The sequence below is a fragment of the Haliotis rufescens genome, unplaced genomic scaffold, assembly GCF_023055435.1.
Source record: "Haliotis rufescens isolate VD_foot unplaced genomic scaffold, xgHalRufe1.0.p SCAF_4, whole genome shotgun sequence".
NCBI classification, from domain to species: domain Eukaryota; kingdom Metazoa; phylum Mollusca; class Gastropoda; order Lepetellida; family Haliotidae; genus Haliotis; species Haliotis rufescens.
In genome coordinates, this window is record NW_025964112.1 from 56,910,042 (window position 1) to 56,935,579 (window position 25,538).

The following is a 25,538-nucleotide window of genomic DNA, read 5'->3' on the forward strand; positions in this document are numbered from 1 at the left end:
GTGACGATATTAAAAGATTGCAATTAGTGTTACACATAAATAATATTTGACTAATTTCTAGATGTCTACCCGAAAAGGTGTTGTCACTGTTATATACGATATTATGAAAATGACAAGAGTGACAAGTGCAAACGATGCTTTACCATTTTTAGTTATATTCTACAGTTAATGCCCCTTTTCTTTACACTATCAAAAATGGAATACTGGTTTTCCTACATATTGTCTTGTATTGAGGACGACATTTCTTTTAGTCTTGAAACAAAGAATTCATATATTCTGTTTTCACACTTACGTGAAGAGGAAACATATGATCGCCGTCCTGTAATAAAATTTGAAGTGGTAAATGTGATAATCTTCATAGTACTGACCATAATTTAACTATAGATGACACAGCTCCTTTCATTTACATATTATTTTGGTGGTGATTCATATGTTAATTGAAGGTTTAAAATTTGGATTCCTAAAACATAGGATGTATATTAGACCAAGCTAACAATGGGAGTATTTATGTTTTATGAAATTGATGGTTTTAAGTGATATTTGAAAAGATTTTATCCTTTATCTCTTGAAACAACAAGGTCAATAATATCTCTTATTGTTTGGTTCTCACACTTAGTGCTAGAAACATATGATCGCCGTCTTGTAAAGTAATAAAATAGAACATTAATCATGATCTAATGCAACAATAATCAGGCCATAAATGATACCTAATTGTATGAAGGAGTTTGAGATGTTTGTGTTCTTTTTCATCTTCTATTGACTAAAAAACATTCGTGATTAACACGATACAAGTGGGAAATAGATTAATCTTACAACAATATTCATTCTGTGCATGTATGGATATGAGAAGTTTGCATTGTCAAAAGATAAATTTAGTGTTGAATATATATTACATTAAACTTTATTTATGCATAAACTCTCGGGCAAAAGAAACTATACACCCATGTTTGATGGTAAGTAAAACTGGACAAACAAGAAATGGTTATTCGATGGGAACGTATTTCGCACGGGTGTCGTAGTTATGTTTTGGATCTTAAGTTTGTAGTGATTCGGCGACTGATTTAGCCTAAATACATTTTGATAACGATTGTTATTTTTTGATCAAATCAAACTTTCAAGAGTATATTTCTTGTTTGCCCGGCAATATCTTACAATCTTAATGAAATGACAAAAGCATGTTTAATGCAACATTCCCTTCATTATTATAAGCTATATTGCGCCGTTAATGTTGTTTACTTTATACTTTCAATAATGGATTAGTGGTTTCCTAAATATTGGTTCTTTATTTAGGCAAATATCCTTTGACACTTCAAACCAAAATATATACACCCTCTTTTAACACTCACTGGAGCTGGAACGTCGACCTGTAATGCAATGTTAAGAAACAACTGTTAAACCTTCATGATACTGGCCATAATTCAACTAAACGTAAAACAGTTCCTTTCCTAGTTTTATGTTAGTCTGTATTCAAATATGGAGAATGTTTCTGATACTGGTTTCCTAAATTCATCATCCACTAAAATGAAACAAATTCTTAGCCTATAAGAGACAAATGGAAAATAGTTTAAATGTATTATAATCTTCATTCTGATGATGTGACGATATTAAAAGATTGCAATTAGTGTTACACATAAATAATATTTGACTAATTTCTAGATGTCTACCCGAAAAGGTGTTGTCACTGTTATATACGATATTACGAAAATGACAAGAGTGACAAGTGCAAACGATGCTTTACCATTATTAATGATGTTCTACAGTTAACGCCCCTTTTCTTTACACTATCAAAAATGGAATAATGGTTTTCCTACATATTGTCTTATATTGAGGACGACATTTCTTTTAGTCTTGAAACAAAGAATTCATATATTCTGTTTTCACACTTACGTGAAGAGGAAACATATGATCGCCGTCCTGTAATAAAGTTTAAAGTGGTAAATGTGATAATCTTCATAGCACTGACCATAATTTTTATGTTAGGCTGTATACAAATATGGAGAATGTTTCTGATACTGGTTTCCTAAATTCATCATCCACTAAAATGAAACAAATTCTTAGCCTATAAGAGACTAATGGAAAATAGTTTAAATGTATTATAATCTTCATTCTGATGATGTGACGATATTAAAAGATAGCAATTAGTGTTACACATAAATAATATTTGACTAATTTCTAGATGTCTACCCGAAAAGGTGTTGTCACTGTTATATACGATATTATGAAAATGACAAGAGTGACAAGTGCAAACGATGCTTTACCATTTTTAGTTATATTCTACAGTTAATGCCCCTTTTCTTTACACTATCAAAAATGGAATACTGGTTTTCCTACATATTGTCTTGTATTGAGGACGACATTTCTTTTAGTCTTGAAACAAAGAATTCATATATTCTGTTTTCACACTTACGTGAAGAGGAAACATATGATCGCCGTCCTGTAATAAAATTTGAAGTGGTAAATGTGATAATCTTCATAGTACTGACCATAATTTAACTATAGATGACACAGCTCCTTTCATGTATATACTATTTTGGTGGTGATTCATATGTTAGTTGAAGGTTTAAAATTTGGATTCCTAAAACATAGGATGTATATTAGACCAAGCTAACAATGGGAGTATTTATGTTTTATGAAATTGATGGTTTTAAGTGATATTTGAAAAGATTTTATCCTTTATCTCTTGAAACAACAAGGTCAATAATATCTCTTATTGTTTGGTTCTCACACTTAGTGCTAGAAACATATGATCGCCGTCTTGTAAAGTAATAAAATAGAACATTAATCATGATCTAATGCAACAATAATCAGGCCATAAATGATACCTAATTGTATGAAGGAGTTTAGATATTTGTGTTCTTTTTCATCTTCTATTGACTAAAAAACATTCGTGATTAACACGATACAAGTGGGAAATAGATTAATCTTACAACAATATTCATTCTGTGCATGTATGGATATGAGAAGTTTGCATTGTCAAAAGATAAATTTAGTGTTGAATATATATTACATTAAACTTTATTTATGCATAAACTCTCGGGCAAAAGAAACTATACACCCATGTTTGATGGTAAGTAAAACTGGACAAACAAGAAATGGTTATTCGATGGGAAAGTATTTCGCACGGGTGTCGTAGTTATGTTTTGGATCTTAAGTTTGTAGTGATTCGGCGACTGATTTAGCCTAAATACATTTTGATAACGATTGTTATTTTTTGATCAAATCAAACTTTCAAGAGTATATTTCTTGTTTGCCCGGCAATATCTTACAATCTTAATGAAATGACAAAAGCATGTTTAATGCAACATTCCCTTCATTATTATAAGCTATATTGCGCCGCTAATGTTGTTTACTTTATACTTTCAATAATGGATTAGTGGTTTCCTAAATATTGGTTCTTTATTTAGGCAAATATCCTTTGACACTTCAAACCAAAATATATACACCCTCTTTTAACACTCACTGGAGCTGGATCGTCGACCTGTAATGCAATGTTAAGAAACAACTGTTAAACCTTCATGATACTGGCCATAATTCAACTAAACGTAAAACAGTTCCTTTCCTGGTTTTATGTTAGTCTGTATTCAAATATGGAGAATGTTTCTGATACTGGTTTCCTAAATTCATCATCCACTAAAATGAAACAAATTCTTAGCCTATAAGAGACAAATGGAAAATAGTTTAAATGTATTATAATCTTCATTCTGATGATGTGACGATATTAAAAGATTGCAATTAGTGTTACACATAAATAATATTTGACTAATTTCTAGATGTCTACCCGAAAAGGTGTTGTCACTGTTATATACGATATTATGAAAATGACAAGAGTGACAAGTGCAAACGATGCTTTACCATTTTTAGTTATATTCTACAGTTAATGCCCCTTTTCTTTACACTATCAAAAATGGAATACTGGTTTTCCTACATATTGTCTTGTATTGAGGACGACATTTCTTTTAGTCTTGAAACAAAGAATTCATATATTCTGTTTTCACACTTACGTGAAGAGGAAACATATGATCGCCGTCCTGTAATAAAATTTGAAGTGGTAAATGTGATAATCTTCATAGTACTGACCATAATTTAACTATAGATGACACAGCTCCTTTCATGTATATACTATTTTGGTGGTGATTCATATGTTAGTTGAAGGTTTAAAATTTGGATTCCTAAAACATAGGATGTATATTAGACCAAGCTAACAATGGGAGTATTTATGTTTTATGAAATTGATGGTTTTAAGTGATATTTGAAAAGATTTTATCCTTTATCTCTTGAAACAACAAGGTCAATAATATCTCTTATTGTTTGGTTCTCACACTTAGTGCTAGAAACATATGATCGCCGTCTTGTAAAGTAATAAAATAGAACATTAATCATGATCTAATGCAACAATAATCAGGCCATAAATGATACCTAATTGTATGAAGGAGTTTGAGATGTTTGTGTTCTTTTTCATCTTCTATTGACTAAAAAACATTCGTGATTAACACGATACAAGTGGGAAATAGATTAATCTGACAACAATATTCATTCTGTGCATGTATGGATATGAGAAGTTTGCATTGTCAAAAGATAAATTTAGTGTTGAATATATATTACATTAAACTTTATTTATGCATAAACTCTCGGGCAAAAGAAACTATACACCCATGTTTGATGGTAAGTAAAACTGGACAAACAAGAAATGGTTATTCGATGGGAACGTATTTCGCACGGGTGTCGTAGTTATGTTTTGGATCTTAAGTTTGTAGTGATTCGGCGACTGATTTAGCCTAAATACATTTTGATAACGATTGTTATTTTTTGATCAAATCAAACTTTCAAGAGTATATTTCTTGTTTGCCCGGCAATATCTTACAATCTTAATGAAATGGCAAAAGCATGTTTAATGCAACATTCCCTTCATTATTATAAGCTATATTGCGCCGTTAATGTTGTTTACTTTATACTTTCAATAATGGATTAGTGGTTTCCTAAATATTGGTTCTTTATTTAGGCAAATATCCTTTGACACTTCAAACCAAAATATATACACCCTCTTTTAACACTCACTGGAGCTGGAACGTCGACCTGTAATGCAATGTTAAGAAACAACTGTTAAACCTTCATGATACTGGCCATAATTCAACTAAACGTAAAACAGTTCCTTTCCTAGTTTTATGTTAGTCTGTATTCAAATATGGAGAATGTTTCTGATACTGGTTTCCTAAATTCATCATCCACTAAAATGAAACAAATTCTTAGCCTATAAGAGACAAATGGAAAATAGTTTAAATGTATTATAATCTTCATTCTGATGATGTGACGATATTAAAAGATTGCAATTAGTGTTACACATAAATAATATTTGACTAATTTCTAGATGTCTACCCGAAAAGGTGTTGTCACTGTTATATACGATATTACGAAAATGACAAGAGTGACAAGTGCAAACGATGCTTTACCATTATTAATGATGTTCTACAGTTAACGCCCCTTTTCTTTACACTATCAAAAATGGAATAATGGTTTTCCTACATATTGTCTTATATTGAGGACGACATTTCTTTTAGTCTTGAAACAAAGAATTCATATATTCTGTTTTCACACTTACGTGAAGAGGAAACATATGATCGCCGTCCTGTAATAAAGTTTAAAGTGGTAAATGTGATAATCTTCATAGCACTGACCATAATTTTTATGTTAGGCTGTATACAAATATGGAGAATGTTTCTGATACTGGTTTCCTAAATTCATCATCCACTAAAATGAAACAAATTCTTAGCCTATAAGAGACTAATGGAAAATAGTTTAAATGTATTATAATCTTCATTCTGATGATGTGACGATATTAAAAGATAGCAATTAGTGTTACACATAAAAAATATTTGACTAATTTCTAGATGTCTACCCGAAAAGGTGTTGTCACTGTTTTATACGATATTATGAATATGACAAGAGTGATAAGTGCAAACGATGCTTTACCATTATAAGTTATATTCTACAGTTAATGCCCCTTTTCTTTACACTATCAAAAATGGAATACTGGTTTTCCTACATATTGTCTTGTATTGAGGACGACATTTCTTTTAGTCTTGAAACAAAGAATTCATATATTCTGTTTTCACACTTACGTGAAGAGGAAACATATGATCGCCGTCCTGTAATAAAATTTGAAGTGGTAAATGTGATAATCTTCATAGTACTGACCATAATTTAACTATAGATGACACAGCTCTTTTGATGTATATATTATTTTGGTGGTGATTCATATGTTAGTTGAAGGTTTGAAATTTGGATTCCAAAAACATAGGATGTATATTAGACCAAGCTAACAATGGGAGTATTTATGTTTTATGAAATTGATGGTTTTAAGTGATATTTGAAAAGATTTTATCCTTTATCTCTTGAAACAACAAGGTCAATAATATCTCTTATTGTTTGGTTCTCACACATAGTGCTAGAAACATATGATTGCCGTCTTGTAAAGTAATAAAAAAGAACATTAATCATGATCTAATGCAACAATAATCAGGCCATAAATGATACCTAATTGTATGAAGGAGTTTTAGATATTTGTGTTCTTTTTCATCTTCTATTGACTAAAAAACATTCGGGATTAACTCGGTACAAGTGGGAAATAGATTAATCTTACAACAATATTCATTCTGTGCATGTATGGATATGAGAAGTTTGCATTGTCAAAAGATAAATTTAGTGTTGAATATATATTACATTAAACTTTATTTATGCATAAACTCTCGGGCAAAAGAAACTATACACCCATGTTTGATGGTAAGTAAAACTGGACAAACAAGAAATGGTTATTCGATGGGAAAGTATTTCGCACGGGTGTCGTAGTTATGTTTTGGATCTTAAGTTTGTAGTGATTCGGCGACTGATTTAGCCTAAATACATTTTGATAACGATTGTTATTTTTTGATCAAATCAAACTTTCAAGAGTATATTTCTTGTTTGCCCGGCAATATCTTACAATCTTAATGAAATGACAAAAGCATGTTTTATGCAACATTCCCTTCATTATTATAAGCTATATTGCGCCGTTAATGTTGTTTACTTTATACTTTCAATAATGGATTAGTGGTTTCCTAAATATTGGTTCTTTATTTAAGCAAATATCCTTTGACACTTCAAACCAAAATATATACACCCTCTTTTAACACTCACTGGAGTTGGAACGTCGACCTGTAATGCAATGTTAAGAAACAACTGTTAAACCTTCATGATACTGGCCATAATTCAACTAAACGTAAAACAGTTCCTTTCCTGGTTTTATGTTAGGCTGTATACAAATATGGAGAATGTTTCTGATACTGGTTTCCTAAATTCATCATCCACTAAAATGAAACAAATTCTTAGCCTATAAGAGACAAATGGAAAATAGTTTAAATGTATTATAATCTTCATTCTGATGATGTGACGATATTAAAAGATTGCAATTAGTGTTACACATAAATAATATTTGACTAATTTCTAGATGTCTACCCGAAAAGGTGTTGTCACTGTTATATACGATATTACGAAAATGACAAGAGTGACAAGTGCAAACGATGCTTTACCATTATTAATGATGTTCTACAGTTAACGCCCCTTTTCTTTACACTATCAAAAATGGAATAATGGTTTTCCTACATATTGTCTTATATTGAGGACGACATTTCTTTTAGTCTTGAAACAAAGAATTCATATATTCTGTTTTCACACTTACGTGAAGAGGAAACATATGATCGCCGTCCTGTAATAAAGTTTAAAGTGGTAAATGTGATAATCTTCATAGCACTGACCATAATTTTTATGTTAGGCTGTATACAAATATGGAGAATGTTTCTGATACTGGTTTCCTAAATTCATCATCCACTAAAATGAAACAAATTCTTAGCCTATAAGAGACTAATGGAAAATAGTTTAAATGTATTATAATCTTCATTCTGATGATGTGACGATATTAAAAGATAGCAATTAGTGTTACACATAAATAATATTTGACTAATTTCTAGATGTCTACCCGAAAAGGTGTTGTCACTGTTATATACGATATTACGAAAATGACAAGAGTGACAAGCGCAAACGATGCTTTACCATTATTAATGATGTTCTACAGTTAACGCCCCTTTTCTTTACACTATCAAAAATGGAATAATGGTTTTCCTACATATTGTCTTATATTGAGGACGACATTTCTTTTAGTCTTGAAACAAAGAATTCATATATTCTGTTTTCACACTTACGTGAAGAGGAAACATATGATCGCCGTCCTGTAATAAAGTTTAAAGTGGTAAATGTGATAATCTTCATAGCACTGACCATAATTTTTATGTTAGGCTGTATACAAATATGGAGAATGTTTCTGATACTGGTTTCCTAAATTCATCATCCACTAAAATGAAACAAATTCTTAGCCTATAAGAGACTAATGGAAAATAGTTTAAATGTATTATAATCTTCATTCTGATGATGTGACGATATTAAAAGATAGCAATTAGTGTTACACATAAAAAATATTTGACTAATTTCTAGATGTCTACCCGAAAAGGTGTTGTCACTGTTTTATACGATATTATGAATATGACAAGAGTGATAAGTGCAAACGATGCTTTACCATTATAAGTTATATTCTACAGTTAATGCCCCTTTTCTTTACACTATCAAAAATGGAATACTGGTTTTCCTACATATTGTCTTGTATTGAGGACGACATTTCTTTTAGTCTTGAAACAAAGAATTCATATATTCTGTTTTCACACTTACGTGAAGAGGAAACATATGATCGCCGTCCTGTAATAAAATTTGAAGTGGTAAATGAATGTGATAATCTTCATAGTACTGACCATAATTTAACTATAGATGACACAGCTCCTTTCATGTATATATTGTTTTGGTGGTGATTCATATGTTAGTTGAAGGTTTGAAATTTGGATTCCAATAACAGAGGATGTATATTAGACCAAGCTAACAATGGGAGTATTTATGTTTTATGAAATTGATGCTTTTAAGTGTTATTTGAAAAGATTTTATCCTTTATCTCTTGAAACAACAAGGTCAATAATATCTCTTATTGTTTGGTTCTCACACTTAGTGCTAGAAACATATGATCGCCGTCTTGTAAAGTAATAAAATAGAACATTAATCATGATCTAATGCAACAATAATCAGGCCATAAATTATACCTAATTGTGTGAAGGATATTTAGATATTTACTACAGAAATGACAAAAAATGTGTTTTAACGCAATATTCCCTTCATTAGCATGTTACAGAGTTAATGTTGTTTACTTTACACTATGAAAAATGGAATAGTGGTTTCCTAAATATTTGTTCTTCATTAATGTAGATATCCTTTGACACTTGAAACAAAGGATTTTTATACATCCCCTTTTCACACTTACTGGAAGAGGAACGTCGACCTGTAATGTTAAGAAGCAACTTTTAGAAATTTTAGTTTTAAATATTTACATTTTAATACTCATTCTGAGCATGTATTGATATGAGCATAATTATGTTTCATCAACGATAAGATGACATCAAATTTTATCCTCAAGTTCTGCATGTTATTATTTTATATTGTTTCGTGTGACGATTCTTTTCAATACATAATAAGAACTATGAGAGATAAGACATTACATCACTGACGACCACAAGTGCTAAAGCAAGGGAAAGAAGTTAATATCAACATTATTTAATCATAGAAAGAAGAAGCAAGTGTTTTAACACATTTGAAACTTCACAAATACCTTTTTTTGACGTAATAAACGCGCCGCTCTAAAAAGCGCCCACGGCGATATTTGCTAATATATTAGCTAGTGAACAATCCCAATTAGCATCCCTTCCGATTGATCAATGTACACAACACTTATTTATTCGCGTAAAATACGCACTCGTGTGTTATATGCACCCTTAATTATGAGCAATTAAATTCTGGTAAAATGTATCTCTCGTATATAAACATTTCAGGCTGTCAGCATAAACCACAAAATTTATCTTTCAACCCTGGTTTATTTTCATCAAAATAATATTCTAATAAGAGCCACCTATTTCTAATTTTGAGAGCGCCCTTGGCGCTTATTACGTCGAATACGGTATCTATCAGTAATACTACTTTTCATTTACGCCACTATTACGGAAAAGGTCGAGATATTGATACATAATCATGATTATTATAAGACAATCATCGCATTTACTTGAATCAGGATGGAAACTACGAAATTCTGAGGAAAGTAAAATGTTGTGACATATTGATGCTTTGTTCTTTCAAATAATTTATATCATGAGACTCAGTGACGTTTTTACAGTCTTCTTATTATGTGTTTGTCAATGAATTACATCCAGGCAAAGGTGTTACCAAAACATGGATTCTTATATCACTCGAAACAGAAATCAGCTAATACAGATATTTTTTGCAACCACAATAAAATATGACCTTCTGAAATATATAAAAGCGTCAAAACCTCTGCAATACCTAACACAAGTGCGATAGCCTATCGGCACGTACATTACAAGACGTCACCACAGCGAAAAAGTATGAATAAAATGAAGTGGTCAAGTTATTGTCATCGTCGGTTGAACTTGTCCTTAAAGGTATGTTTATACATTTGATTGCTTGGTTTTAAGGATTTTGTTTATAAAAACAAAAACAACAACAATAAAATTAGCTTAAACATGACAAGCGTTATTGCCTTAACTTGGGTAACTGGGAAGCCATACCACTAAAAGCAGGAAGTTATACTGACACCCCTCTTTATACACGTTTTACAAGGATTATCAGGTTATCGTGTTACACTATGTTATGTATAAAGGCACCAATTACGTGTGTTTAAGATAAATTCATTCTACATATTCTTACGTGAAGAGGTCTGTTTAGAATCTGTAAAAATAGAAAAGGATTAAGTGAGCTGTATCGAAACCTGCATCACCACCTATATGCAAAATATGACACATAAAACTCAGTTGTTGATACACTGCATCCAGAAAATCTGTAAGAGAACAAAAAGTAAGAACTTAAAACTACTTAGGAGCGCTGCATAATGCTACTATTTCTAGAAGTCACATTTAATTTTCATCTCAATAAGTTCAGTAGTGAGAGAGAAAAACTCTCGCCGTGTTTGCGGCTATCTTTCTAAAATCGATGTCAAGGGCGAGATCATGCATTGACACAATGTAAACATTACCGATAATTGTTTTGCATTTCAGCGTCTTGGTTCCATGATGTCTTGGTTTGTGTCCAAAAAGGATTTGATAAACCCTTCTCTGACTGATTAGTGTATAACACTGTTTCACCTTATTTGATAAGCAAAAGATGGGTACCACCGACAGTAAGAAAACTAAAAGTATGAGCCACTGGCTATTGTATTCTCTTGATATTCTGAAGAGCCCTGTTTGTGGATTTGTATTAGTCATAACGTAATAAAAGCCTAATAAAATCAGTTAGAGGACAACGCATGCAATAACGGAATGGAATTACAAACTACAAACAAATATCCCCAGATATATTCATGATCTCTGACGTGTTTTCTTCAAGATATAACAATAATGGGTCTAATAAACAAGAGATGATACCTAGACATATTTTATATCCTTAAAAAACAAGAAACGCATAATAATATAAACAATGAAATTATCAAATGCTCAGCCGAAACGATACGTAGGTTTTACTGAGTAGAATCGCCAAATGACTTACCTTTTACACTGGAAGATTTCAGCGATCTTCCTACAAGAAAATTAATGCAAAAATTATAATTCTTTTATCTATAAATATTAATAACGCATTTGAAGATTTGACTTCTTTTTTTCAAAGATATTATATATTTCAGTTATGTGATAAATCTTAAACACAATGTTTGCATTTACAAATTAAAGCTTATATTCTTAAAATTATACAAAAAGATTAGAAATATACTTACTTCGTGTAACTGCAAAAAGGTAAAGATACACACATTAGTATATTTGAAATATGATTATTAAAGCCTATTATAAACTAGAAACTGATAGAGGAAAATAAGATATTTTCTATTTCACAGAATTGGCGTAAATCCATTACATTTCCATTTATATATATTTATGGTCATAGTTCAGATTATAGCTATAAGAACGCAAGTGATGTATAGCAAGATCTATGAATGGTTAACACATTTTAATGTATAGATATAATGTAATGTATACAAACTCGTACCTTCACAGTGCACATTCTTTGACATAAGTCAAACGTTCACGCCGTTGTTGAATTAAATGGTTGTCAGAAGAAGGAGTCATTGCGGTATATTAGAATATTCAGTGTACAATGCTGCTGTAAATGCTGCTCATATCAATTTTATCGACAGACGAGGAATACTTTTGGAATCTAATAAATTCATGTTCTGAAGAAACATTCTAGACATTTCATAACAAATCCGACTCATAATTGTACACTATAGTCATAAGGAAAACGGCGCGTGTATGTATGATACATTCATGTAACAAGCAGTGGCGCTTAATTTGGACATTGGTGCACATGACGTCGCGTGTCAAGCTGCCTTTATGTTGAGGTACAAATGGTTGGTTGGTTACATGAGGTTGGTTGGTTCAGCATGTTAAGCGCGCCAAGGGCATAGACGTCTACGTGAATGTCTCGAAACGTATACCTGATGATGCAGCTTATCGGTGTCTGTCACGACTGACTATTTCGTTAGGGATGAATCTATACATTCATGAGTCCAGGTGCGTAAATGTAACATAGTGATTCTACGTAATTATATGCATTTTAACTGAAAAGCCAATGTAATATATATCTAACTCTGCGTCTGAAAAGAGAAAACATTGTAAACAAAGCATTAGTGTTCTTCTGAATGCGATAAAAACGAGAAATTGGGACATAGGTCTGAAATTATCGTCCATGCGCGTGTCTCATCATTTCAAAATGATCGCAATATTGATGTGTGTAATATGTGCATTATCGTAGGAAAATGATGTTATCTCATGCCATGACATCCAAATTGTTGAATACTTAGTTAATATATTAATCAAGGGATATGGGATTTTTTAATTAAACATCTGGATATTCCGATCTTTGAATAAGTGATTGCTTACTTTATGTTATCATCTTTGAATATTTGTTTGCTTAGTGATAGAAATTATAGGTATGGAATATCTTTTAAGATTTGGTTTACAGACACATAAGTCTTATTCATCTACATTCGGAACATGTCGCTTCAATGTGTTTTCGAGATGGAGAAATTAATTATGCTGGTCTTAATGCAAAACCAACAGTTATCATAAAAGTTATTGAAAATTTAAAACAAAACTATTATGACGAATATAGACTAAATGACTTTACACTCTGTTCAGTGTCCTAAGTGTGTACACTCAAGCAACATTTCTGGTGTCCATCGCCTTGATCTTGCTGAAATTGCTAAAAGTGGCTTAAGCCATACTCACTCACCCACTCAGTCACACACATAAAACAAACACCTATTAACCATCCATTTTAATGCGTACTGGGCTAAAACAAATCTTACACCTCATCTGCTTTCCCTTTCAAACTGATGTGCATCTCTATTGGTAGTGGAGAGGCATTTCACCAGAACTTGTGTACAAAACAAATATCGCTAAGCAGACTTTGAATCTTTTTCCGTTTCTTCAAATGAAAAAATATCTTAAAAAGTTAATAGGTTCTTTACAGCCCAATTAAACACCTATATACCTTAACTCTTTTAAGAAACAGAGGGTGGTTTAGAGTTGTGTGTTTCTGAGAAATCACAACATGATGAATAAGAACATGACCACATAGTTACATTTGTGATGGGTCTACTTTGGTAAAGGACTTACAATATTTAATTTGATGCAGTCTGGAATTACTAATTTTGCTTTCTTTTAAATTTATGTCAAGACATTTATACTCAATATGCTTGTAACACAAAAACTGTCAACTATGATTTCGTGAATCAGTGAAATATATGGGGGCTTTCCACCCCCACCCCACACCCCACATCTCCACCCACACCTACAACCCTCCACGGCTACCTAATTTCCTTCGACGTTTTCTTTCCTTCTTGCTCTTACGCCGATTCTTGCCGCTTTTACGTCTTCTGCCTCCTCGCCTTTTACCCCTGCCTCTCCGTTTTCCGATCTTCTTGCGCTTACGCCGATTCTTGCCGCTTTTACGTCTTCTGCCTCCTCGCCTTTTACCCCTGCCTCTCCGTTTTCCGATCTTCTTGCGCTTACGCCGATTCTTGACTCGTTTTCCTCCACGCTTACTGCTCGGGCCCCTTCTCCCTGTTTTGTTTCGTTTTCCCGTAGCCTTGGTACGTTTGCGGTTTCGTTTCTTTCTCCCTCCTTTTCGTTTTCCTCTGCTTTGACCTGTATTGTCTGAAACACACGGAAAGAACGAATACTTATCAGTAAGGAATGCCGAAGGGAAACAGTTGTTTATGAACATATTTTAGTGGTATTACCGAGTAAAATGGTTTATGGAGTTGTCTCCCTTTCATATCTGCCAACAGTGGTCATGGCGGTAGAGGACGCCACACAACCACCGCTAGCAAACCAACTTCGTTGCAATGCAGTTGATGTTCGAGTTTTTCCGCAATTCAGAGGAATGAAGAAAACGTGAAGAAGTAATTCAGGTATCATCGGCTTTGGCGAAGAGTTGTTTTCACCGATAGGCCCAGCGTGTCTGGGTACAGTTATAAGTCGAACAGATGTAAAAGTGTTTGGATGGGAATATCAAGCAGATAGGTGGAACTGTTCTACCTAAGCATGTATTCACACTAGTTTCATACATGTATGGTACTGCTTGTTATATCCCTTCCATCTAAAGGACAAGCGACAGCCGTCTCATAAAACGTCTCATAAAACCTAAGTTTCAGTATATAACCTCTTCACCAACATTCAAAGGAAGAATATATTGTTTTCTTCTCATATCCCTTACGGGTATATAGAGATTACGATACGGGTGTCTGTCGGAAACCGTTTTTCTTACGAGTTGTTTCAAAACGTAGCTGACGAGTGAATGCGAGTTTGATACGTTTATAAACAACGAGTTGTTAGATAAATTGTGTACGAGAGCAGTAAACTGTTTCTTACAAATCATAAAATCGCACAATTTTAGCATCGATTAGATGCATATTTGATCTATTCGCATAATGGCAGTGGCGCATTAATATATAACACAACGGTCACATGTGACGTCATCCGTCTTACTGCTCACTTGGTCTGATGTGTCTGTCACATTAAATATTGGTTAAACGGACCGCCGTCGAATTCGATCTATCTTCCATACGATGCTTTGAAATAATGTGTTTTAGTGTATACTTCAGTGCGGAAGAGAAGTTGAGAAAAGTGATATTTTCACTGCAGTGAACATAACACTTTGACGGAAACCAACCCCTCTTTGCTGTATTTTTTTTTAATTTTCTGTATATAATCGTAATAATAGTCCATTTATATGGCGCTGTACTCCATGCATAAGCTTGCTCCAAATACTTAGACATTGTTACCCCGGTCAGTGGATCAGTGTGTACACGATATTCATTCTTAGCTCCCTTGGGGGGTATACAACCCAAGCTGCCCGTGAGGCGCTAGAAGGTTAACAGTCATAGCCATCTCATCCTACCGGGTACCCATTCCCTGCTGGGTGAACAGAGGCCTATTACGAGCAAAGTCATTTTCCTAAGGTGACACCACATGTTCTACATGTGCTTTTGTGGGGGGGCTGGAGTACATACGCCTAACCAGATTGGTTACACATGCTGAGAAGAGATTCTGAAATTGCCGAGCATTTTGTTATTTGTCGTTTGTTGTATGACGCCGCACTCAGCAATATTCCATCTACGTAACGACGGCCTGGAATTAATCGAATCTGGACATGAAAATTCAGTGAATGATAATATGCACAACGTCATTTGCGGTCGGAGTACGATGACAGGCAGTCAACGATCACCGATCGCTGACCATGCGATCCTTTTAATCGCTGCTTACGGCCAGCATAGGTGGTCCTATTCTAACCCGGAATCCCCGAAGGGATGGTAGGGGGTTGGTTTGGGTGATCGCGAGTAATAGTCTAGATAACGATGCTTTCAAAGCAATGATTTGATACAGAACTGATCTAAAGTTTCAGATCTATTCTTACAGTGAGTGAGTTGGATTTAACGCCGCTTTTAACAGTATTCCAGTTATATCACGGCGTGTCAGCTTAATGTGGGAGGAAAGCCCGGAGTGATGCAGGTCTCAGACGTTTACCATTTCGGCGAAACATAATCGGGGCGAACCGGGATTCGAACTCACAATCATAGGGTTCTGGCGTCCCCAAGGGACGCAACTCTGCACAGCGAATCGCTGCGCCTTAGTCGACTGGGCCACCCGTGCCCCCTTTTATTCTTAGAATGTGTGTAAACGTGAAGGGATGTACGAAAAGGCGGGTCTCAGTTGAGCTAAACATTAATAACTCAAGAATAGTAATAAAACTATTTTAATGACCATAAGAAATATTGCCTGAAAGCAAAGGTCATTGTCCGATTCCGACTGTAATACTAGTAGATAGTAAAAAGAATGTTTTCATTAATCACTATCAAATAGTGATGAAATCAGGTGTTCGCCGAAAGGTGGGCGTTTCCTACCACACCATTGGCACCCGTCACAAACACACGTAAAGGCAAGTCAGCAAACACGGGAACACGTGGTACAAGTTGAAGTAGGGAATTGCATCGGACATAAGTTTGGTCACTGATGCGTCAAATTTGGAAATGGCCTTCACTTGTCTACCTTAAAACTTTTCGAAAGCTTTACTAAGGCCTGGAATGCTGTAGCCCTGATCAAAAAACATTTTAACACGAATTTTTGAATTATTCGTAGAAAGAGAAAATATACCTTTTCGATTTCCAGAAGCAGTCTTACTACGCTGAGCTCCAGCTGAAAATAATAAGCGTAATTTATTGAAATAGTCATATCATAATAGAATGTTCCCAGAACTAAAAAAGTGTGTATCAACTGACGCATATCTCCAAACAGCATAAACCATTTCCACAACTTAAGTAGCCATTTGTATTTAATCAGAATACCCAACCATGTGGATCTTTTATTGGCATTTAGAAGTTAGATGAACATGAATACATGACACTTTTTATAATCTAAAGACAAAAGCCAGCATCTTCGTACCCAGCGTATACTCTACTGTGGTTTAACCATATCATTAACCGCAAGTGGACATCTTGATTGTCTTATTGTTATGCTGTCACCACAGTCAGCTCTTTGTCATCACACTCAGCCCAATTACTACACCTTCATTGTACTTAATTCGCTTCTCTCCCTTTAATACCCTTGGGTTCCGCGTTTAGTATTATATACTACAGTGAGGAAGACTGTGTTTGAGAAAAGTTATATTTTCACTGCAGTGAACATACCACTTGATATTTCACTGCAGTAAAAAATAACAATTTGACAGAACTATTGTCATACAAGAGTTACCTCCCCGCAAATTGTCTCCCTTTATCGTAAGTGTTTGGCAAGTACACAAACTGTTGGCTTCTTTTTAAAGTTAGTTCAACAATGACAAGGGAAAATAAATGACATTTATAGAGTTAATATTTTCTGTTTTGTTATTTTCTTGAAAATGTTTCGATATAAACTAAATTTCTCATGTAACTCGTCAATCGAGACTGTTCGTTTCGCAAAGCGCCATTTCTGTTACTTGAACAGCCGTGTCGTTGCCACTTGTGAAAATATCTCCTTTCCCTCGTCACTCCATGAGAAAAAACATGATATTTCACTCGACACTGATTTAACATCTATATCTTTGTGCCGTATCAAACTTGTATGAACATGTCAGTTTGTATATATATGTTAACTCAAACGCTTACTCAGTATTAATCTGATTAAGTGGCAGGAAGAAACGTCGTTACAGAGAATAAAGAAGTTTTTATCAATACCAAAAAGTGTCATGTATTCAAATATAGTTGTCGAAACATGTTAAAGTAATCCCTATTTTGATTGTATATAAATCAGACGGGATGTGAGTTGAAATGGGGATTAACGTTGAGTTCTCTCTCGCGTTCTCTAAGTAAAACCTGTTTTAATAAAACAAGAGGTTTCCCCTTGTGCCAGTATATTATGACAGGGGACGAATCTTGATACTCTTTATGTCCATATTTACAACTAGATAACGTTCGGCATGCAGCAAAAGAACCTTGATTTAGAGTTCAACAAGATTCTGGTTTCATGCGAAATTGTGGGACACATGGTTGCAGCAAGTTCAACTTTATATATGATACTATCTACATGCAGCAATGGGAATCTAGAGTATTAGTTCGACAAGGTTCTGGTTTCATGCAAGAGGTGGTAAGAACTGAGACATTATCGTCCATGCATCATTTCACGATGATCGCAAAAGATTGTCGTGTGTAACATGCGCACAATGAAATGCAAAGGATGTTACCTCATACCATGGCATCACAATTATGGAATACTTGCTTAATTTATTAATAAAGGCATGCAGTTCAAGACCTGGGATTTGTGATTATTCATTATCTTTGAAACTGAATATAAATCGTGATTGACAAAGACTGCATGGCTTTACAAGTTGTTCAATATTATTTGTACGCACAAAAACAAACACTTTTTAACCATCCATCTTAATGCGTGTTAGGGGCAAATGGAAACTTATGCCGAATTTGCTTTCCTTTTCAAACTGATGTACAGTATCTATGGGAGTGGAGATACGTTTCACCAGAACTTGTGTAAACTCCCAAAAAATGCTTAGCAGAATCGGAATCTTTTTTCAGTTTGTTCAAATGAATGAAATATCCTAGAAAGTCATTGGGTTCATTTTCATCCCAATTACACATCTATATACCTTAAAATTGTTTGCAAAAAGTGGGAAGTTTAGAGTTGTGTGTTTCTGAATCACAATATGATAATAAGAACATGACCACATAGGTACATTTGTCATTGAGTATACTTCTGTAATGGATATAGAACTCTAAACTACTTTCACAATTATTCAGTTGCACGTTTCATTAACTTTCACAATTTTCATAGCTTCAAAACAATAATTTGTAGCAACACTATCTTCCCTTTTTTTTGTAAATGTTAACTACAAACGGTTTATGTTCACAAAATCCTAACACGAAGTAATATAAAAGAGGTCAAGGATATATCATGCATTGATCCTATTTCTGTGAATTAGTGTTACACATCATGCAAATTCTATCCCATGCATATCTCAGTAATGTTACCTCCGCGGTTTCTTTCCCGAGCTCCTGCAGAAAGAGTAAGTCATATATTTATTCTTGTTTTAAACGAATGAGAAGCAAAAGAGAAAAGTACTTACCAAAGAGTGGCAATGCACCATTGTCGAATGTCTTCTTCTCTTGCCAATTGGTCTTGGGTGACACAACTCGCTGTGCAGAGTTGCTTCCCTTAGTCCTTCTAGGGTATACTGGTTGTTCGAATCCCGATTTTGAATCTTGGCCTGTTATCCGATCCGCGGTTTCGTGTTTCCACGCCGTGATGTAACTGACGTACTGCTCAGAATGGCGTAAAAAAATCACGCACACTCGACACACGCACACTACGCCTAGTCTCCATGCAAGAGGTGAGGTGAGGTGAAATGGGGTTTAACGTCGCGTCCAAGATTATTGCACTTATATAGCGACGTGCATGCACGTGTATGTATGTGTGAGGCTGCTTGTACTAGTCCGGACTAATGCCGATTTATAGTGCTAGCTCACTGAGATACCCTGCCGCAGTTTAACATGAATACCCCGCTCAGAGTGAGTGAGTGAGTATGGTTTTACGCCGCTTTTAGCAATATTCCAGCAATATCACGGCGGGGGACACCAGAAATGGGCTTCACACATTGTACCCATGTCGGGAATCGAACTCGGGTCTTCAGCGTGACGAACGAACGCTTTAACCACTAGGCTACCCGACCGGTAACGGTAGACACAGTATACTGTCTCCGAGCCGACCAGTCCTTGTTTTAGCCCCTTAATGCCGAGCGCCAGACAAGGTAACAACAAGTACCATCTTTTAACGTCTTTTGGTATGACGCGGCCGGGGATCGAACCCCGGACCTTCCGCTCTCCGGGCGGACGCTCTACCACTAGACCACGGAGGCGGTCCTCCATGCAAGAGACTTAATTGTGGTGTGATATTGCTGAAAGATTGCTCACAGCGGCGTAAACCGATATTCAATCTCCAGTAACATAGTTCCATTGTAGGAATAATCCGTTTACATTTAGTTAAAATAAAACTATGTGTTTTTTAACGTTATAAAATGATTGTTTCGTTTAGTGATAAATGACACCGTTTATTTTCCAACACGAACTGATTAGAAACAAAGGGGCTTTTAGTCGTTAAATGTTCACGAGTTAAATGTTATCTCAAGTTATCGCACCAGAAGAACACTGTACAACAACATCTGATACAAAAACAGTTCTTACCTGATTTGGACCCTGTGGATTTCGAACCTGTAAATAGAAAAAAAATTCTCAATATTGAAAAGGCAACATTTATCGCATACCCTCAAGTATGTCTACATTTCTGAAATGTTGCATTACCTGAGGAATTATATTTATACAAGGGTTGTCAGTGTGCTTCCACGGCAGTGTCATTAAAGCAGCTTGTATTTCTAATCCTTATTTTTGTAGCTTACAATCACCCTGACAAATAGTAACTATCTGCTGATGTTATCTTTGGAATGCTGGTACATATATTTCCAACGGAACCCTTATAAGTATGTCATATACATTATGTTCTCCTTGAAAACTATCATGTATGTAATAAAATCTGCTTATATGGTGTTTTTTTACAACTACTCAACTTGATCTGTCGTCTATTGATGTACTCAACTTGTGTCTGTCCCTTTGTGAGCATTGCAACTTTACTGAGAGTTAAATGGTACAGAATAATCATTTTCAAATCAAGCAAAAAGTACTTATCCCCAACATTTCAACATCATGTTTTATTGCTTACGGCAAAAGAAAATTACGTTGACCCCAAACTTCTTTAATTACGACGTCAATCCATGCATCTTCGTCAGCGGTTAGTCGTTTCAGGTCAGAATTGGTGATATTTGACTCATTGTGTTATGTTTCCTACTGCTATGTCAAACACGTTGGACATTGACTCCGGAAATAATACGGTTTTTTAAAGTTTTTAGATGTTCTCCTTCTGTGGTAACATGGTAATACATAAGTTGTTTACTACCAATGATATTCCATATGCTTACATGGAGAGTGTATATGACTCATTTGGTAAACCTAACAAATTAGAATTAACAACGACCATCATATATTTCATTCGAACACTAGCATTCATTAAAGGGTTTGGAAAGGATCTATCTGTAAATGTTGTGCTATTGAGGAAATGGTTGACAGTAGAATCTCACTTAAAGCACTTTATATTTAACGTCGCATCGGTAATACATCAGCAAAATACCGATTGATATCATTTGACGAGTTAAGACATTGAAACAAAATTCATTAAAGGTAAATATACGATAATAAGAAATAATCCTTGGAGCATTATTCAAAATTAAAACAGAAATATACAATACAGTAATTACGTTTGCAACTCTGCGCAGTTATATTCAATCGTACAACAACAATTCAAAGATCTACAGGTAAATAAAGAATGTGTTAAAAATTAGTTCTAAAGTACAAATGAGTTAGGTCTTTAATCGGAAAATTGTTTCAGAAAATAAATGACAAGAACCTACTAAAAAGGTATGGTAATTTAAGCAATCAGACATTGGAAATTTGTACTTTTAGCTATTTCGAGGAAAAATATTTATTGTAAATATTGACTGAAATAACTCTAATATGTCTATCTGATCAATCTCCATACATTGAAAATATTTCGTGATGGAGCTTGCAATATTCGGTTCCACACAAATATATGAGCGAGCGAAAACAGGAAAATGATGTTTAAAATTCTGGAAATGAAGATACATGCTTTTGACTAAATGCGTGGCTAGTTTTAATAAATATAGAGATAATCAGTGAAAATAATTTATTAGTAAACAAGTGCCTATAAGGATATCATGAGTTTAAACTTGTCCAGACTGTTCCTCTGTGTCATTTTCGCAAAATTATTTTGACTAACCCTTTGACACCTGCACACGTATAACAATAATATTTAGATTATATTGGGTACAATGTTCGAAGGCCATTTCTGTTTTCCCCGCTGTGATATTGCTGGAATATTGCTAAAAGCGGCGTAAAACCAAACTCCCTCACTCACTCGCTTAGATTGTATAATGTTTAGAATTTATAAACATAATGAAAATAGAACGCTTTTCTCCAGGTACAAATATTGCTTTGTAGTTAATAAAAGCGACAAAACTATTGTCATGATCAAAAGAAATCTCTGTTAAAGAATATCAAATAGCGCCTAAATGTGGCATCTAAACTATACTTTTTCTGCATATTAGTATATATGCGTGGTCAAGTGCCCTGCTAGCGAAGTAATAAGAGCCGGTGAGTGAGTGATTGAGTTGGGTTTAACACATTATCAATATTAACTCAATATATTAAAACAACAACTACAGCCTTCTGCATTACCCAGATTGTCAGAAGGGCTGTATTCCTGGTAGCAAACCCGGGCACTCTCCCAATGTCGGTCAACAGATTGGGAGGTACCAAACCTGAGGCACCGAGAACAATGGGGAGTCGGACAACTTGACACTTAAGATGCGTGCTCTGCATATTTGCCATGTTTTTCCTGAATCTTGTCAATTACATTAGTGTCAAAAGGGACAGAAAATTCAATAATAAAAATGATTTCATTTGATATATCAAAAAGGACAAGATCAGGTATGTGGCCTGGATGGGTCTGAGGCTGTATACGGTCCTATTCCCACTAATTTTGTATTTATCATTTTCCACTCTTAGTAGTAGTAGTAGTAGTAGTAGTAGTAGTAGTAGTAGTAGTAGTAGTAGTAGTAGAAATAGTATTAGTAGTAGTAGTAGCAGTAGTAGTAGAAATAGTACTAGTATATAAATTAATCACAATCAAACAATTTGTGGAACAAGTTGGTATAAAGCATATGATCAATTGAAATATTTATTATATACCAAGTTAAGAGCGTACAAAATTAACAGTTAAACTATAAGCAGGGCTTGCAGGTAGTGAAAGCTGTCAGTGTCGAGAGTAATTCAAGAGTGTCCTTTCTTATTCAATATCGACAACATGATTATACAACATATATATCAAACGGCATGTATGTGATACACTGGTACAATTTCTATATCAGTTATCAACACTGCATTACCTTTACACTGTTCATTATCACATATTCCTTTGTAGCTAATTTGCCCAGCTGAAGATGTATTGATATTCTCCAAAGTTAACATATTAATGGTCCCTACTGCTGTTGTCATTCCATAGCTTACTGCTGTTGCCCACTAAACTAACTAAAGAGTCCACCGTGAGTGGTTAAGGTCTTTCTAATGGGCATATGTTACAAAGGTGAGACCGACACTTAGTCAAAGGTAATCAATAGCTAGTTTATACTAGTTCACATAGGTTTCAACAGATAGACAGTACGATCCGCTTGAGCTGCATTTAACAGTCTCAGTCACACCTATTAAATCACAAGCCAAGACAATGCAAAAAGAAACCTTAAATATCCTTCTCCTTAGTCATGAAATCGTCTTTCACATGTTAGAATGAAAAAAAGTTGTCTACATTACCTTACTGACGAAACACTATTTCCTGCCTCCTATTAACTAACTCATAATCCCTTTTAAAGTAAGAAATGAGCTTACTTTGTGCAGACGAAATGGCCACCAGGGTGACAACCACCAGAAGGAGAAGTATCCACCACCTCATGGTGAAGATGTGGCTGTGGGCGACACTGGTTCCTACAACGTCGCTGTCACTGGTCAACTGTCGTTCAACGTAAATGAATTCGGGAACGACCGCAGCGTTTGCCGTCAGGCCTTCTTCCAGCTCAGCTTTATACTCTCATTCCGTTACCTGATGTTCCAGGGCATCTTTCATTGGTTGAAACCTGACGGAAAACATTCTGATTGGCTGAGACGTGATGTTTTGGCGAAGGGAGGACTTTTATTGCTATTGACCAATAGAACGTAAGCCACATGATGATATGTATTGAATAGGCGTCTATGAGAGTCTATCAGACGTGGCAGACTGTATCAATAATCATGAAACGGGCATTGTTGCATAGGTGTAATGTAGCCACGAACGCCTTGTCAGTCTCCCTCTGCATATAAAGTAATCTTTCAAGTTAATCCTGTTTAACTGTTTCTTCTTGTTATTGTTGCCATAATAGTTTATGTATTAGATAATGTTAAATCAATTTTTTATTATTCAAATGTTCATACAGTAACGGTAAACGATATATGCCTTCAGCGAAGTGTTTGGGTACATAATTACATGGATAATATCAAATAGTTCCGTTATAGTAGCTACACGTATTCATAACTGGAATCACCCATAAGACAGCGATGTGTGATAGATGCAAGGACAGGAAACTGAATTAATAAATATATTATTCAGAATCGCATGAAAAAATCTGAAAGTGAGAAATACTTGAAACTATATTAAAATCGTGCCGTTTATTTTGTTCTCATTTTCGATAACAAGAGCGTTAAACTCGTTGTTCAACAAACTAGTGTTATTCCCATGTACGTTACGCTATGCGCATTTTTGGTCTGAAACCTTATCATAAATAGAATACACACGTTGCACGAATCACTTAAATGAGCGGCGCAGCCAAGTGTGAAATCTCAACGTCAGTCACGAGATGAGATACATGTTATTTGAAAAGAAAATGACAAGAATTATATTTATTATGTATTATCACTTATTTTTGGAGACCTAATTAGTATTTCATCAATACATGCATAATAAAGTTTAATAATCACAGTTCAATGCTACCATGAACTCATCGACATGTTCCCGTTCTTCATCATGATACGATTTTTTAAGAGAGAGAGTGAGTATGGTTTTACGCCGCTTTTAGCAATATTCCAGCAATATCACGGCGGGGGACACCAGAAATGGGCTTCACACATTGTACCCATGTCGGGAATCGAACCAGGGTCTTCGGCGTGACGAGCGAACGCTTTAACCACTAGGCTACCCGACCGCCCCCGATTTTTTAAGATGTCAGCCTTCACATAAATATCATGGTAGGTTTGGGTTTCCATGGTTTGGTTGTGTACAAGGTAGAGATGAAAACATTCATGTCCCTATGATATTAATGTCTTGAGCAACATGAATTGTTCGTATACCAACTACCGTTGAAGAAGAAAGTATTAATCTGATGGTAAGGATATTTCAAGGATTCACATCTCTTCAGAATTCGCTTCAAGTCTTTACTCTGAAAGGAATCAAACTATATATTTCAGCGGACCCATAATACATTATTTGTTAAGAATATACATCATAACTAGTGGGGGTGGGTGAGTTCGGTTTTACGCCGCTTTTAGCAATATTCCAGCAATATCACGGCGGGGGACACCAGAAATGGGCTCATAACTAGTGAACGATATATTTATTTTTGCTAACCCTAAGGGCAAACTTTTGTTTTCAAGCAACTTC

The 25,538-nt window shown here is 34.7% G+C and overlaps 1 protein-coding gene across 38 annotated transcripts in view; it reads right to left on the minus strand.

Moving 5' to 3' along the window:
- LOC124115498 overlaps window positions 1–23,911 on the minus strand; it is a 130,849-nt gene extending 106,938 nt beyond the window's left edge. For 23 of the 38 annotated variants that reach the window (XM_048381667.1, XM_048381683.1, XM_048381682.1 and 20 more), the window contains exons 1-19: window positions 23,738–23,911; window positions 20,411–20,437; window positions 11,900–11,908; window positions 11,677–11,706; window positions 10,843–10,863; window positions 9,389–9,406; window positions 8,752–8,778; window positions 8,232–8,258; window positions 7,712–7,738; window positions 7,171–7,188; window positions 6,117–6,143; window positions 5,597–5,623; window positions 5,056–5,073; window positions 4,002–4,028; window positions 3,461–3,478; window positions 2,408–2,434; window positions 1,888–1,914; window positions 1,347–1,364; window positions 293–319 (exon numbers count right to left, since the gene is read on the minus strand). In XM_048381667.1, coding sequence (XP_048237624.1) covers window positions 293–319; window positions 1,347–1,364; window positions 1,888–1,914; window positions 2,408–2,434; window positions 3,461–3,478; window positions 4,002–4,028; window positions 5,056–5,073; window positions 5,597–5,623; window positions 6,117–6,143; window positions 7,171–7,188; window positions 7,712–7,738; window positions 8,232–8,258; window positions 8,752–8,778; window positions 9,389–9,406; window positions 10,843–10,863; window positions 11,677–11,706; window positions 11,900–11,908; window positions 20,411–20,437; window positions 23,738–23,801 — 484 coding nt within the window. In that variant the 5' untranslated portion in view covers window positions 23,802–23,911. The remainder of the gene's footprint in view (window positions 1–292; window positions 320–1,346; window positions 1,365–1,887; window positions 1,915–2,407; window positions 2,435–3,460; window positions 3,479–4,001; window positions 4,029–5,055; window positions 5,074–5,596; window positions 5,624–6,116; window positions 6,144–7,170; window positions 7,189–7,711; window positions 7,739–8,231; window positions 8,259–8,751; window positions 8,779–9,388; window positions 9,407–10,842; window positions 10,864–11,676; window positions 11,707–11,899; window positions 11,909–20,410; window positions 20,438–23,737) is intronic. The other 15 variants (XM_048381698.1, XM_048381697.1, XM_048381699.1 and 12 more) reach the window with 14 other exon arrangements.
- Window positions 23,912–25,538: the final 1,627 nt, after the last annotated feature.